At 35.6% G+C, this 17,292-nt stretch overlaps 1 protein-coding gene across 6 annotated transcripts; it reads left to right on the plus strand.

Moving 5' to 3' along the window:
- The first annotated feature begins 2,302 nt into the window (after positions 1-2,302).
- Positions 2,303-15,675, plus strand: LOC136268725 (uncharacterized). 6 transcript variants are annotated; one of them, XM_066064167.1, is made up of 15 exons: positions 2,303-2,634; positions 3,276-3,327; positions 3,366-3,484; positions 3,544-3,813; positions 4,727-4,819; positions 4,890-5,048; positions 5,394-5,633; positions 9,236-9,292; positions 9,382-9,654; positions 10,447-10,500; positions 10,557-10,601; positions 11,327-11,614; positions 11,667-11,840; positions 11,899-11,958; positions 13,515-15,675. In XM_066064167.1, exons 2-15 carry the CDS (start codon positions 3,308-3,310, stop codon positions 15,380-15,382), a joined length of 3,720 nt encoding a protein of 1,239 aa, XP_065920239.1. In that variant the 5' UTR covers positions 2,303-2,634; positions 3,276-3,307; the 3' UTR covers positions 15,383-15,675. The 6 variants fall into 6 exon arrangements, with proteins under 6 accessions (XP_065920239.1, XP_065920241.1, XP_065920242.1 ...); XM_066064169.1 differs by having other exon boundaries at positions 3,375-3,484; XM_066064170.1 differs by lacking the exon at positions 3,276-3,327.
- The last annotated feature ends 1,617 nt before the right edge of the window (positions 15,676-17,292 follow it).

Raw genomic sequence — 17,292 nt, forward strand, 5'->3', positions numbered from 1 at the left:
TTCAATATTTGATAATATTATTATAATACTCTAATAGAGTAAACATTTTTTGAGGACTTCTAATAGAACATATATAGAATGTTCTAGAACAATCTAGTACTTCTATTGGTAGGTCTATGAAATTACAAACATTTGATTATAAGCAGATTTCAACTAGAAACTTCATTTATAAGGCAGAAATTAAGTGAAGTAATCAGCCAAGGTAGCAATGGTTCAGTGGTTAAGGATACAGGTGTTAGGTATGGAGGTCCCTGGTTCGAACTCTGGTAAGTTTTTTTTTTTTTTTTTTACCTTGTGGTGACTGCTCTATTAGAGTATCTTGATCCCGCGATTTTACACTTGCTTAGTTTTTGCTTTATAACTTTGTCGCTGTAACTCTATTACTATTCAAACTATCAAAAGGCACTGCTATGATGATCAGTCTATCTACACACCAATTTTCAAGTTATTTCTATGCTTGGTTTACCCTGTAGCCATGACAGAAGTTTGATCTTTTTTTATGTGAATAAACGTTCATATTCATGACTCCTTGAATATTACTCAGATTCACAACAAACTTGGTATGTGAATCCACCGTTACACACTCTTCATTTGTGCCAAAGATCGAGGCAATCGAATTAAACGTTTGCATTTTATAGCAACTTTTGCAAAGTGTGTGAAACTATTGAAGCTCCCATACGGCATAAGAAGAAAAAAACAAATTAAAATTAAATTTTGAATGCCCATATCTCACAAATGGCTGTTACGAATTTAATCAAATTTGCTGTGTGGCGTACCCTATCTGGGGGACAGCTATAATGCAAAAGTGGTGTGTTTTTGAGAAGGGGCCATGGAGCTATGCACACATGAAAAGGCTGTTTCAGTTCTTTCTTCCCATAAATATACTCACAGTGTGGTTGCCGGCTTTCTTGGCCGCATGACACACTACTGTGTGTCTTGATATTACCACATAAAGAGATGGTCTTTATCATGAGGTAGTTAAACCACTAGATCATTAAGTATGCCTTAGCTCTTTGGAATCTATAATGACAATGTGGTCTTTGTACAGAGGTGGTCTTTGTATAGAGGAGATTTTTTTAAGAGGTGACCACTAAGTGAGCTTTTTACCTCTGTATATATAATGAGTTTACCATTTCCGTTTTCCAGTTTCCATTTCCAATAGCCACACACATGCTTTGTATAATTGTATGGCTTATTTCCTTGTCCATGGGAACTAATAATTCAGGTAACACAGAAGCACTCTATGGGTTAAAAGGATTATTTTTATAGACATGGGAAGAATTATATGTAAAATTGTAAGTACATTTATACAACTTCCATGAAAGCTTCATGAATACATACACACATATATATAGTTATATAATTTTACTTGACATTGAGGAAACAAAAATATTCAGGCTGTAGAAACTTATTAAGATAGTGCCTGAAAAAAAACAATTAAATTATCATTATTAGAAGACAGGAGATATTTAACTATACAGTGGGGGTAATGCTAACACTACTGACATTACAATGTAGTAATCACTCTATTCACAACACAATCAACATGACATGAAATATTCTACTGCTGTAATGTGGCCCAAAAATAGATAATTCTTCAGTGAAATCTTCAACTGAATTGGTATTTGGTATACTATGTAGCTGCTTGAAGTTTTATTTAATAATTATACGATTTGCATTCTTACAACTACAAAATAGGGTTCTGCTATATCTATACTCTACAAAAGGTACTAACTGATGTACAGTAGGACATTTACTGATATTAAAAATGCAGCTGTGTGATCTGTACAATGTCAGGTACAACAATGATAAATACAAACAAAGCGCTATATGTGACCGGATTTTGCGAAAAGGGGTCTTCCACACACATCTATCTTGGGAGGTCATAACTTTGTGTTCAAGAAAGATACAAACCTGAAGTTTTCTCCATCCATTAACCTATGTTGGAACACACTACTGTCCAAATGTCAAGGCAATAACTTAACAATCTGAAGTTATGAAGTGCCATGATCAAAGTTGTTGAATTTGATGTGTGTGGAAGACCCCTTTTCGCAAAACCGGTCGCATATCTTTAACTCTTAGAGATCATAAGATGTGTGGTCCTATGACACATAAACTGTCATGCCGACTGAATTATTACATTCCTTTCATTAGTAACGAAATAAAATGTTGTGAATATAAAGTTGTGTTTGAATCACAATGACTTTTAGGAGGAAGCTAGTATGTAGTAAAGCAGTCAAATGTATATATAGTGAGTCTAACTGATCTATCTTAGACTATGATACAGCTCATTTACAGGGTTACTAAATCACTTAGTCACCTGACATGCTCATTTAGTCACCTACACATGTCCATTTAGTAACCCGCCCTCAGGCAATTTGTACTTGAAAAATAATTATAACACGAAAGATACACTGGAGTACTTGATAATACTGTAATACAATTCTTCTCCGTGTTCTGCGATATAATTCTGGACAAATAGTAGACTAAACGGCGTATCTACTGTAGTTCTAGCCGTTACTCTGGTTAGCGGTAGAATAATTATTTTTGTGGGCACTGTAAGGACTTCAGGAAGAAACCGTTCTGCCGTTCTACATTGCTCTTTCACGCCACCCTAATGCTCTGGCTATAAAGGTATGTACTTTAAACCATACTAGTCTAAATAAGTTAGACATCGCGACCAACGGGAACTAAGCGATTTAGTAACCCCTCTGGTCCTTAGTAGCGCCCTCGCTGCGCTCGGGACGCTACAGCCTCGGGCCATTGGGGTTACTAAATCGCTTAGTTCCCTTGGTCTTGGTGTCTAACTATTATATAGTGCACCTCAGTTTAGGATTTTTAAAGGATTTGCATGTTCCATTGGTACTGAAATAGCTGCTTGTGATCTCTGCTCAGCCCCCAATGGACTTTAAACATTGTAGCAGAGTTTAAAATTTTAGAGTTAATAACAGCAAATTCTTTAAGTATGTGTACAGTAACTTTGACTGCATCCATGTAATTAACAAGTCAAATTTGTGTTAACCTTTGGAAAGTGCCACAGACATATCTGTTGCTACTATAGAGCTGTTGTTTTAAAATAATAGTACAGCAGTTGTTCACAAAAGTATGTGATTTAATATCCTGTATAAATTTATATAAATTAATTAGGTTTAGTTATGTCTGTTTAAAATTGTAGTGAATACAGTCACATGTAGAAGCCTTGTATAGTGATCATGAACTGAAACCATAAAATCTCTGAATATATTTTCTTCTGCATAACCAATGAGTTCATTTAGGTACACTGAGATAGGATTCATCATCAATCCCCATGATTCATTCCCTTTTATGGTAAAGATTATTTCCTAAATGCAGCTTTATTCTGACAGTTTGTATAGCATAGATGTCATGGCTAGGAGTCAACCAGATACAGTGAGCAGTGATCACCACCATGAAGTGGCTAAATTTGCAGTACCTACAAGATTTGATGTGATTATCAATAAACCAGGTATAATAGTTTAAGACTGTAGCTATAGTTCCTAACTAATAAATATTTTTCCTTACCAGAGTTCTCATTTTTGATGAGTTCCTACAATTTACTGTATCAGAGCTTAATACCAAACTACAGATTAGCCATCAGTTCATTACGTCAACATATTTCTATTAGTGATAGTGTAGAGGAATATATTGCAAATGCAGGAAGTAGAAGGAAAAGTTGTCAGAGGCTCTTCGATTTCCTACTGATTTGTCTTTATTCTGACAAGGATTATATGCAATTTTGTTGCCATTTCAATGCAATTTCAGTGATGACTGCTCTTCCACACAAACTGATAGCAGGTCTGTTATACACAATAATAATAATATGACCTCTATATCACACAGCACAGTAGTACTGTATAGTAGGGATCATGGAGGTTTGGGATTATAATATCACTACAAAAACTTGTCTCACTTTTTCTTCCTTGATGCCAGCTTGGCAAGCATAATCAAGCTCAAAAAATGTCTTCAGAGCAACTATAAGCCTTCCAACAAGTTTCTATGCAATTAAAAGTTTAATTGTATTTTGTCTGCTGACTGACGACTGCCTTACTACACTATGACTGCACCTGGCTCCACTCTGGCTAATACTATGGGCTTGATGTCTTGACAGTTGATATTGCAGATTTGCCTTCAGTTTTGCCAACACTGAGCAGTAACTATCATGGACTTACGTACCTTTGTCCTTTTTTGCGTCCTGTTTCTTTCTCCACTATATATATACAATATATATACTATGTACAGTAGGCAGTATAGTGCTGTAATTTCTGTAGTTGGATTTATTACAGAGGAGGCACGTCTTGTGCTGAAAATTAAGCAGAATGACCACATAGCATTCCACACTGACATTATGTAGCTAGGGCACACATTCAGCTGAATAATTACTTGTTATAATGTATCTAGCTCCATTATTTGCTTTGATGTGGACTGTAATGGCTCACCATATTTTTTTTAAACAAACAGAGGCTGATATTTCCAAGGGCAAAATCCGTATATATGTACGTATGTGATATATATAATAAGATGATGTGGTTTAAAAATCATCACCACAAGTCAACCAGTGATGTTGGGTGTGAATGGAGAAACTTAGCAAGTGAATGTAAACTGAACCCTCTCAGTACTTTGTATACTGCACAAGTAATCATTTCAAAACATGTAGCATGTCTAGATGTATGTACATGTATTCATGATGCAGAACTATTCTTATAAACAGAATTTCAAAAGAGCAGCCACTGGAGACACAACACACCAGCCCAGTGTAAACAAATCCTACCCAAACCTCTTTCCTCAGACAAAAAATGTAAAAGTGAGTTACTAGCATCTATAGTCATGTACATTATGGTGTGATGCTTTTGTATGAACATGTATTGTGTCAGACCGTCAATCTGATCAGGCACACTTAGATAAGGCTGAGTATGCTGTAACTGGAATTATGAATGCAGAAGCATCAGAGCACAAAGCCATTCGGCGTCCTGCTAGGATTTATCACAGGAGAAACAGGCAGATTTTAAAATCAACCAAAATTGATGAACATGGTAAATTACTGTAAATTTAACAAATTCCATTCATAATTCAGAAAAATATAGTTGAGTTTGTACAGCAACCTCGAACATTATTGTCATCCTCACAACTGGTGCATTTTGTTTTCTATAATATATCATACTCATAAAACAACTGAAATAGACTTGTGAGTGACACAAAGGCCTGAATAGAATATACACTGTAATGTGCAAACTTAATTACAATGATTCAAACATCATTGTAACATTTTGTGTGGTGTATAGTTTTGCACGTGCAAACTTGTGAACACAAAGTTATTATGAAATGATAAAAGTAAATGTTGTGTGTACTATTTTTTTCTTGATTATTTTTTGGTTTAGAAAATTGTTGTTCACCACCAAAAACATCCTTAGCAAGCACTAAAGACCATTATTCACACAACCAAGAAGTACCCTTAAGCAGTCTCCTTATTCAACTGCACAAGGTGGAATATAAACAACAAAGCACTTCAACAATACTCTCTCCCAGTTTGAATATTATACATGATGACAGCACCAATCATTCTCCCTCCGATGTGACCACTAGTGTTGTACAGTCCTCAATGACACATTTGGCTGCTGGTGAGAAAATTAGTTTAATGGCACTCTATGGATAAATTCTAGTATTTTACAAGGCAAATGTATGTATGGTTGTGCTGAGGGATACCCGGATACCATGTAAATTATGTAATGGTACACTGGTATTGGCTTCTGGGATGCAGTTTGGCTCATTGTGTTAATGACTAGTTCAAACTGAAATTCAAATTTTCTGTAGAGCTTAGAATTTGAGATTAGAGTAGCTAGAAGGGAAAGTGTAAGAGCTAGAAATATTAGCTATAGAGTGTCTATAGAGAAACAAACCATTTAAATGTTGTACTGGTACTAGGCTTAAATAGCTGTCTGATGATCCTTTGATGATTTATACAGAACTGTAGCTATAGGAAAATTTAGGGAGGATCATAGTTAAATATATTTTTTAATTTCGTAGAAACTTATTGAAAGCACTTTTGGACACTTTTGGGCTAGACTTATTTTGTCTCTATAACCAATATTGCCAAGGCACCATCATGTAGCTGGTTTATGGTCAATAGTTTTGTGAGAAGTGCAAACCTTCATGGTCCCTAATATACACTGTCATAAAATAAAATAATAAATTGTACGTGAACATAAAAGTTATAGTTAGGCCAAGACCAAGTCATACAAATGTGCACATTTTACCAGCATTACTACAAATTCACCTGTCTAAGTAGGTGTAAAATTGTCACTAGCGCTTTCCTGGTTACTAAGCGCCTCTAAAATTAATTATCGTGTTGTTCTCGCTGTTGTTTAAGACAGTCAAGCCATTCATAACCATTTAAACAGCTGGTAAGATTTCACAACCATCTGCAAAGGCTCAAATGGTCAGTGAGACACTGCTAAGAGGTGATTATTTGCTGCTTCAAAAAATGCAGCAGCAAACAAGACGATATAATCTGGCTCTACCTACAACTTAGCCTGTTCATGCCCCTCCCCTTGGATCCGCCCCTGAGTTTGGCTGCACATATATATAGAAAGATGAGAATAGACCAGTGTATGTAATAGGAATTTGCTGTAAAAGGTTTTAGGGAGAACAAAAGTATGAATTTAACTATACAAGAAAAAACAGTGTGTGATTTCAATATTTGCTGTGCTTGCAGTTTTAGGATATAACATGGTTTCATGTTTCCTTTGATCCAACTGAATGCATAAAGATGTTGTGTTTCATGTTTAAGATTCTTACCTATTGAGATTTAATTCCATTCCCAGAGCTTACATCTAGTTTTTTTTTTGTTTAGTTTGGTGCAGGGTTCAGTGGGATAAAGATAAGGCGGTGGATACTGAACCAAAAGTTGGTTCAATAAGCCATACTAGCTATTGAACTGACAGTAAAACTTAGACAAAAATGGGTCACTAAACAAAAAACAAAAAAACCCACAAAACTCAGTGAGGGCTCAAACCCTATAGCTGGCTATGGGAGCTTTAGGCAAGTGTGCTAACCACTGTGCTACCGCTGCTAGCTACCCACCTCCCTTACTTTTCAATCTTGTATATTACTCAAGTAGTACAGTCTCAGTATATACAGTAAGAAGAACATAACCTAAAGGTGAAGAAGATACCAAAGCTGAACCCGACCCTAACCCTAACACTACTTTTCATTGCCCCTAAGTCAAATGCTCGGGGCAACTACTAGATGTGTCCCCTAAAGTCAAATGCTCAGGGCAACTACTAGATGCAAAAATAAAACCTTTCAGTTCAGTAACCACTTCCAAAAATAATTATATAGGCTTTGTAAGTGCTATAGAAGAACTTTCAATCTAAGACTTTAATTTCAGTTTTACAGTGCTCCTCCGGCAACTATCAACTCCAATGGCGGATCTAGATGGGTTTCTGAGGTTTCGACAGAAACCCCCTTTTAAATTTAGCTCAGTTGCTTTTGATTATATGTCATCTGATCAGTGGCGGATCTAGATGGGTTTCTGGGGTTATGACAGAAACCCCCCTTTTAAATTTAGCTCAGTGGCAGTCTAAATACACAAACATTGTTGCACTGACAATTTGCCATAGCAAACAACTATATACCACTGTATTTCAGTAGCATGCATGCAGTTGCACTTAACTAACACCATTTATAGCTATTAAACCCTCAGCAACACTTCACTTTTCATCTCCCACTGCATTAAAAACGATCGAAATACTCTAATAGAGCAGTCATGTAACTACTCTAATAGAGCAGTCAAGTAACTACTCTAATAGAGCAATCAAAGCAGCAGCTTGTGGTCACCATATGTGACTGGATTTGTGAAAAGGGGTCTTCCACACACATCCAATTACCAACTTGGACAACTCATAACTTCAGATTGCAAAAGGCTATCAACTTGCAAATTGGTCAGCAGTGAGCACCAACATCACTTAGTGTATGGGAAAATATTCAGCTTAACATGTTCCTTGAACACTAAGGTATGGTCTTTCGAATTCATAGAATTGAATGTGTGTGGAAGACCCCTTTTCGTAAATCCAGTCACATATTTGCCCTATAGTTAGCTAAACTATTTACAGTTTAAAGCATTGGATCTATTGTAATTGCTAACTAAAAATAGCCTAAAATCCGATCTCAGTGCTTCTATAATGTCAAAATTTTCCAGAGTAATGTCATCAGATGCCTTATTCAGCTATACCAACTTTCAGAAACCCCCTTTTAAAAATCTTAGATCTGCCACTGAACTCCCTTGGTACCAAGACATGTTCAGATAATCAAGAAGAGTTTGGATAATCAAAGCCCACCATTCATTTATATACAGAGCCCTATTTAATTACTGCGCACTTTAGACAAAATACTCTGATAGAACAGTCATTTTTACTGTTCGGATACTGAGTGTTCGGATAACTGAGGGAGCACTATATATTCAAATAACTGATTCTTTCAGATAGTGGACATTACACATACTGTATACTTCAGCTAGCATTTGCGTATATGAAATACTGTAAATTTTTTACTGTTATATATGCACACCCTTAGTGCTCGGATCTGCAGCCCTCACCCTGTTTGTTAAATACATCAGTATCTGATGATTGATAGTGGTTTTGATAGTGTGAGCTAATAGCCCTCTTCATAGGTCATATGCTTCTAAACACAATACCAGAAAATTGCAACTGTGGGATCTAGTTTTTATTTTAACCCTATTATAACTTTGTTATTGGGATGATAAGGATATAATAAGGTAATGCATTAAGTTAAGTGTGTAAGACTATAAGCTACTCACCTATTCAAACCTCGTCATCGTCTTTGTGTTGATCCGTGGTCTGCTTAATGGCTTACATGCGGCAGTAGAAATACGTATCCATGCATTGCCCAGATGATTATTTACTGATATTTGTCTTACATATATAGAAATAGCTTAGTAACTATCAACTATTTGAAACTTAGTGAGCTTTAGCCTAACCTGTATACCAAATAATGCTGTGTGTTACTCATCAAATCACATTGTATCTTTGAATTAGATGGGTATCAAAGTCATAAGCAAACTGCATTCCCATGATATTTCCCAGGAAATATGCAAATTAAGCTCTGACTGGTGCCTTTGAATGCCCATGCTATATAGATAGTTGGTGATTTGTTGGTATGTGCATTTATATGTGTATATATATATATATATATATATATATAGGGGCTGACTTGTCTCCTGAAGAGCTACAGATCCCCTCAAAATTAAATGATAACAAAGGTATGCAAGAATAATTAATCATGCATATTAAATATTATGTGTATGTCTCTTAAACTTGGAATTAGTATTTGACATATATATCTCTGCAGATTTTGCACAGCTGAGACAATTCTACCATGCTATGGTACAATTAATGCCAAATGAATATGAATGTTCTGTTGGAAAACTCCAGCAAATTTTATCTGATGAGAGCATCTGTTTAATTTTAAGCAGTGGTAGTTCAGCTATAGCTAATAAAACAATACTAGACTGTTTGATAGACAAAATCAGGAATAAAGAAGAAATTTTAGATTTTTGTGATCAACTGGAAAGCATCTCTAAATCATATGAATTAATCATATTAACATATAAAATCAGATCTGGTAAGCAATATTTCAGAGAATTAATATGTACATATATATATATACAATCAGATTCACATTCACTGTTCATTAAGAATAGTAAGTAGGTAAAGTCAATATGTATGGTATGAAAATGATGTATTTAAGGTGCATACTGTTCACAGTGAGGTGTCACATAAATTGAATACGTATGTTTTAGCTCATTCACACCTATAACTATCATTTTCAGTCATGAGCAGTGGAAATGGTGAAACCATACCCCCTTCCACTTTTAAAAGTTGCATTTGTGTTTCAACCCACTTGTTTACCTGTAACAAAGAAATAGTCTAAAGTACTATTTTATAGAGCTTTAAAATCTGAATTTTTCCAGAGTTTAGACATCACAAAATGGCATCTTTAACTGTTGTATATTTCAAATTCCATTGTCAGTGTCTAACTTTCATTGCCAAAGTTGGCCCCCTCACTCTTTGGTATGCTTTACTGCCCTTGTATCAGGAATTTTATGTATGTATATCATTTACTGATTATGTGACTGATAGCTATGTGATGTACATATGCATATATTGAACATCATTAACTAATACATATTATGGCAATAAATTATTTTAGAAATGTAGGTAGGTATTGCTTTGGAGGCAGGGTCATTCATAAAAATGAAATGTAAAAGTATTAGAGTGTGGCCATTTGCAATAATTCCATCCGCTTTAAGCACATTTTCTGGTGGCCATATAACAGCATTTCACAGAGATATCTGTCATCCAATGATTGTCACTATTATGGCTCTCACCTCTCCATATTATGGTTATTTTCCAGGAGTTGAGCGCAGCATTCAGTTTTCCTCCAGCACTACAGATGCTTCTAATCCTGGTAAGTAGCTGTGCATAGACCATAAACAATTAATTTGCTATGTGATTTTTATTGAGGGTTTTGGAGTGTGACAAGCTTTCCACAGATTTCCAATTGCAAAGGTATTTTTAATACTAACCATAGCTATTGCCATGCAAGGATGCATTGTATAGACATGTAATTGATCTGTTAATGTTGTTAATGTGCCTGTGCACTCAATGCACTTGTGGAGATATGTATGTGTGTGTACGTGTATGTATGTACGTATGTGTGAGTGTGCGTGCGTGCGTGCGTACACATGCGCATGTGTGTGTTTGCATGTGTGTGTGTATGTATGTATGTACGTGTGTGTATGTATTTCTCACTGCCACCATGATAAACTGAATTAATCACTTACTTTCCATTTTGCACTTACCGTGGTGCTTTAACTAGTATGTATTGACACTTTCTTCGGAGAAGCGTATTTAGATGTCACAAAGCCATTTAAAGTGCATACTCTACTGTAAAGTGTTTTTAAATGAATGCATGGTGACCATGTCCTTAACAATCAGAACATGTTTCTATACCCTAAATGACCCTTAAAGGATGGCACTTAATGCCAGTTGGTTGCCACTCGTAACAAAGATGCAAGGTATCACATTGTTTATCACAAAAAGCTCAGCTGCTTCTTTGAAGTTTAATGTCATCAAGGTAATATTTATACCATGGGTATGAGGACATGCCTGATATATGTGCACAAGGACTTAATGATCATGAGTTGCCTTTATGAGAGCTTCGTCTAACATAGAATTTCACCATCAATACGAACCATATTTTGCACATGTAGTTAACTAGATAATTTTCACAGTTTTGACAGTGCTGGAGGATAATTATCAAAACTTGTGTCAGTGCTTGTCTTCAGATTATGTGTTGACCCTCACTAGACTGAAGGGAGTATTTAGAAATGAACGGACATATGATAATACCTTGTCTTATTTGAGAACACTTCCAACTGTTGAGATGATTAATCAAACAATTGTTGATTCTCTGCTAGAACGTGTAACTGGAGACTCAGGTGTATTAGTTGTGTGTGATGTCATAAATGATTTAGTTGATAGTGCAGCATCAAGAAAATTTCTGCAGTTTTTAAGGCATGGTGAGCATATAGCCATTCTGTTGAATTGGATTAATTACATTCTCTTTTTTAGCATTTGTTAAAGCTTTAAGATCACCTTTTATGTCAAATAGAAGTTCAAGTAATCAAATCGATTCCAGTACATACAAACGTAATGTTCCAGGCTATACCAGAATTGTCTCAACTCATCCTACATCAACTGTACAACCCCCACTGACTAACACTGCTAATGCAGCAGCTTCAATTGGTAAGGGTAAAATATCAAGCATGTATAGCAGATAAATTATGCTTTTGTTCATTTATAGTTCCCTCAAGGAATCAGTTGCGAGAGCAGATTAGGTACTCACAGGCACGGACTCAGAAAGGTTGGCAGATAACCACACAAGATTTGTGTACATTGGCAGTCAAAAGTTTACTAGCCTATCATAATTCATTGGGAATGCAACAAGACCAAACGCAGAAGATGAGTCAATGATAAATAAAATGTCCAATGCCTCATTCTTAGTGTTGTTATATAGATTTCAGCTCTTTTAGTCACATGCAGCTACTTTTACTTTACACCTGCATCCTATTTATGGTCAAGCTGTTTTTTCTCATAAGTGTTTCACTCAATATTTGTAGAGTGACAGATTGTAAGAGATAAAGTAGCTAATATTAAATCTGTAAGTTCAACAATTTGTATAAAAGCGCACTCCATTACCTTAGCCGTTATGTGCTAATTCAGTGACGAAAGCATTTAAGTAATATAAATGAAGCTCACACTGTAAACTTCCACATCCTTACGACTTTGGATAAGAGTGTCACGTAAGTTAAAACTTTACATTGTTTGAAAGTATGGAGCGCCTCCACATATATACTCTGATCACAAGCGCACGCATTACTGTGACAGGTGTACCTGTATAGTTACAGGTGTACACATGATTTCAATTATTAGCATACGTACCTTATTATTGGCACTCAATTACTGTTAATGCTTCAGTTATTGGCACTTTTGCAGCAGTCACTATATTGGCAAAAGTCCCACATGTTTTACTAACCACACTGTAAAAACCTTCAACAGTGGAAATACAAATTTTAAACATGACGTTTACAATAATTAATTCTGAAAATGTATGCAATAGCATAAACATCACTTTCATTTCACATAACAATGGAGACTATAATTACACATTAACATGTAATTTACAATACTAAGAGACTACAAATTCCTCAGATGTTCCTCAGAACAACAATCTCTGCATTTGTACCCATCTCCACAAATGCATCACACTCGGAGAAAGCGGTATGTTCTATGTCATAAATCTGAAAACAAAACACACACAACAATGGTTGTCATTATCCATTATCAAGACTCAAAGTATCCATAGTGTCATCATTTATGTTGTTTCTTGTATGCATATGGTCTAATGGCATTCCAGTCTAACGTAATCCAAAAGGTTACCTACTTTGACTGCATGGGTTGACCTACAGTGCATGCCTAACGTGACACTCCTTGCTGAGTGCTGCTGATAATTAAAAGTTTACACTAGTACTCTGTTCTAATAGACTAAGTCAATGCTCCAAGTATCCCATAAATTCTAATGTTTCACAACTAACTAGCTATACCCTACAGTACAGTTGTACTGTATATTAGGGATCATGAAAATTTACATTTTCTCACAAAAATATCACTTAGAAATCTTTGAGACCATTTTCCACAAATCTGGTTACAATTGTGATTTATACAATCAAATATCCCAATTAAGTGTGAACTACGTATGCTGACTCATTTTTTTCCAGATGGTCAAAATTGTATACACATGTATGTTATACACCCTTTAACTTGGAGTTGCATAATTGTGACTATTAACTGTTGCATATACATGTATCCATACTCATGTAAATTAACATATGTATATTCACACTTATTCATTTTCTGCAGAGTTCAAATACCAGCAGCCTCCACCTCTACCACTCAATTACGTATGTCGAGCAAAATTACTAGATGAGATTGCAAACAAACTGTGTAGCACACTCATTGATGCTAATTCATATAGTACAAGTGTGACTATAACTGGAACCGGTGGGTTTGGTAAAACAACAATAGCCACTGCATTATGTCATCACCCTATTGTCAAGGAGAAGTTTACAGATGGGTTTGTGTTTGTGGAACTTGGACCACAGGCTACTGACCCCAGTGTTAAGCTAAGCCAATTGTACCATTTGTTAACTGGCCAATCCTTTAAACAAGGTGACGTAAATTACGCTGAACAGGAAATACAGAGGCTTACCAATGACTATTTTTGTAATCTTTTGGTGGTAATTGATGATGTCTGGTTTGTTGAAGATGCAGAGCCTATAGTAAAAGCATTTTGTAACTGTAACATAGTTATTACTAGCAGGATGAATGATAATGAGTTATACATATCTACAAAGCATACTGTCATAGTAGGTCCAATGGAAATGAGTGAAGCTATCACATTACTGACCTGTGGAGTTATTGATACAAGTCAGCTTTCACAAAGTGAAATGGATTTACTTGATGAGTTAGCTCAAGATGTCCATTTGTGGCCATTGCTTTTAGCTCTTGTGAAAGGACAATTGTCTCATAGCATTAAACAGTGTCATATGCCCTGTTATGAGGCTATTCAAAATCTTAAAGCAAGGCTTTATGATAGAGGGTTGACTGCTTTTGACAAAAACAATATTGGGAATGTTTTTAGAAGTCGCAAGTATGCAGTGAAGGTTTGCATTGAAGCTACTCTAGCTTTATTGACTGAATCATTATTACGCAGTGTCACAATATTGGTGTTGTACACTGGTATTGGTACTTCACTACCAACCCCAGTGTTAGGGAGCTTATGGAGTGTTTCTAAGCAGGAAGCAATGAAGAGTGCTGATGCACTCTGGGCGTATGGTCTAGTCCAGTTTACTGATGTTGCAATAAGTCCATATAACTGTTCACAGTGTTGCATAGAGGTTCATTCTGTTGTAGGTCAGTTTATTGTTGAAAATTTAGAGTGGATAAATCTCAGAGATGTGTTTGCAATATCTCATGTGTCAATGGATGATGCACTGAATAAATCCTTTGAAAAGTCCTATGGCATTAAAGATTTATACGCAGTGTATTATAAGTCATTGCCAGAATATGTACGGTTTTTAGCAAGCGACATCGAACATTCTGGCTTGCCATATCATCTCAGGCTGATCAATAAGAGCTCAATTTGTGACCCTATTTATATTATTATAGGGTTGATTAAAGTAGAAGAGGCATTGTTAATATTACATAAGGAGAACAAGAAAATTGCTTTGTCATCAGTTCTTGAGCAAACTAAATCACTAATGTCTGAATGCCAGAAAATTTTGAAAGACAGCCAAAAAGCAACCAGAATATTTCGTCAAACAGCTCAACGAAACCTTCATGAAAGAGATTATGATACTTTTGTCATGAATATTGAAAACTACTGTGCAAACAGTCCACTCACACCCACTGTGCAAAAATGTATTGACTTGTTCAATGAAATCATCATGTCATGTTCTGACAGTAGTGAACTGCTCTGCTTCATTGCGGAAAAATCTGAAACTTTTCACTCATTACTACCACAATTCCATAATAACTTGAAGCTTTTATCATTTGTTAAATTATCTATTAGGCTACTTAAACAAATGCACACTGCTTTACTGACTGGGTCACCCAATATAGAGATAGTTGCTAACTATGTTACATCTGGAAAATTCCATGATGAAAGGAATTTATTGGAGGAGAAATACAACACATTAAAATCCCAAGTAAAGTTGTGTCATCAATGATGATTATGTTGAATCTTGCATTGACATACTTTAGTAATTTTTGTGTTCAAATTATCACAGCTACTGTACACTGTACATTTATGATTCATTTATCACATGTCATTATTTGTATATACACGACTCTATTTACGTACTTCAGAAAAGTAATTACTCATTATTTTTATACATCCCATGTGACTTAGTTACAACTTACAACAGTTAAGTTTTATAATTTTGTAAAGGTAATTAAGTACTAACTACAGTTGTGTACAAATGGCTTACAAGATTTTAGGAATAATTATCAGTAAATATGTAGTTCAATGGGTTTAGGGAGCTCCTAACCTAGAAGAGTAAAAGGTTAAAATAATTTTGAAGATAGGCAGACTATTCCCAACTGATCAGTTCACCAATTTCCATCTACCAGTTCAGGGAGGTACCATTAGGACCACATGTACACAACAACTCATCACAGTTGGAGGAACATAACATGTCCATGAAGTGTACTGAGACTATTGTAGTACCAGTTGAACAGGAAACATACACAAAAGATTAAGATATGTTTACAGTGTATTTTGTTTATTTAACCTTTGTAAGCATAGCAACCATAGCATTGTACTGTAGAACAATTCAATTGAGAGTCTAACCCCTTTGAGCTGCATATGCTGTTTTTGCATAATCACAATGTAATGTCCACCCTGAGGTGTGTACGTATGATACCAGCACAACAACCAGCTGCAATGCTATGTGCCTTGAAACAGCTGACATCAATATAACTTTAACACAGTCCATCCTCTGTATTTGTTGACCATATACACTTGTGAATAGTCATTTCTGGATTTTAAATTGCCTCAGTACTATCTACAGTGTTGAAGAAATGGGTTGCCAAAGTTTCAGTTCATTATAGTGATGCAACTTTAGCACTAGACAGTAGGAAATTAAAAGCAAAGGAATAGATTATACAGTGACTATAGTGACAAAGATAGGCATTTGCCTGTATCAAAGTGCTTTTTGATAAACAGTCCTGGCATTTAATTAAAGGCTTCACAGTGCTACTAAATATTGGGGCAGCTGCATGGCTCATGTAACAGGAGCTATAACAAAAAACGAGGGCTCAGGTGAACATTATAAACTGCCAGACTATAGTAGTTTTAAAAGTGTATGATTGAGCATTGATGAGTCTCTGGCTGCTTATAACAAAGTTGCCAATTGTAATTGTTTATGGGACATGTAGCTAGCACTTGCTAAAGAACTTAATTGTCTTGACTCTTGGAAGCTTCCAACAGGGTATATTTGTAGCATTCTTTTTCTTCACAAATGAAGTTCTTCCTTGTTAGGTTCATCAAAGTAAGTTACATGTTTCTGACTCCCAGGTTTTAAGTCTTCCCACAGGTCCCTAGTGGGGTAGCATTCACAGAATAATGTAATTATCTGTAAATTAACCTGTGGTCTGTTATCATGGGAATTAGCTTGTTGTGCAGTAAAGTGTTGAAGTAATGGGTGGTATTATTGCATATTAAACCAATTACTGCATTGTAGCAGTATAATTTATACCAAAAAGCCAAGCTGTAAAAAAGGAAGCTGCCCTCTAAAAATGCCAGGGTGAAAAGTTAGGCAATCAAAGATGACAGCCAAGAAATGGCTGTAATGATGCTAATATCAATCATTTTAAATGATGACAGTGTGAGCGATGGGAAAACATACTGTGTACCCTGTGTCCATGTACCTTTATAAGTAATGAAACTGTACTTTGCTGCTATATATACTGAATATTACAGCACACTTATAGACCAGTTACATGAGCACGTGGGGTAAATATTTATGGGCCACAATGTTAAAATGTTTGTTGTGCCACTGATGTATGGCCACAGAGTAACTACCTATGAGCACAAAATGCATTGCAATTTGGAATACGGATCAGCCACAAAATGACA

The sequence above is a fragment of the Dysidea avara genome, chromosome 10 (genome assembly GCF_963678975.1).
Source record: "Dysidea avara chromosome 10, odDysAvar1.4, whole genome shotgun sequence".
NCBI classification, from domain to species: domain Eukaryota; kingdom Metazoa; phylum Porifera; class Demospongiae; order Dictyoceratida; family Dysideidae; genus Dysidea; species Dysidea avara.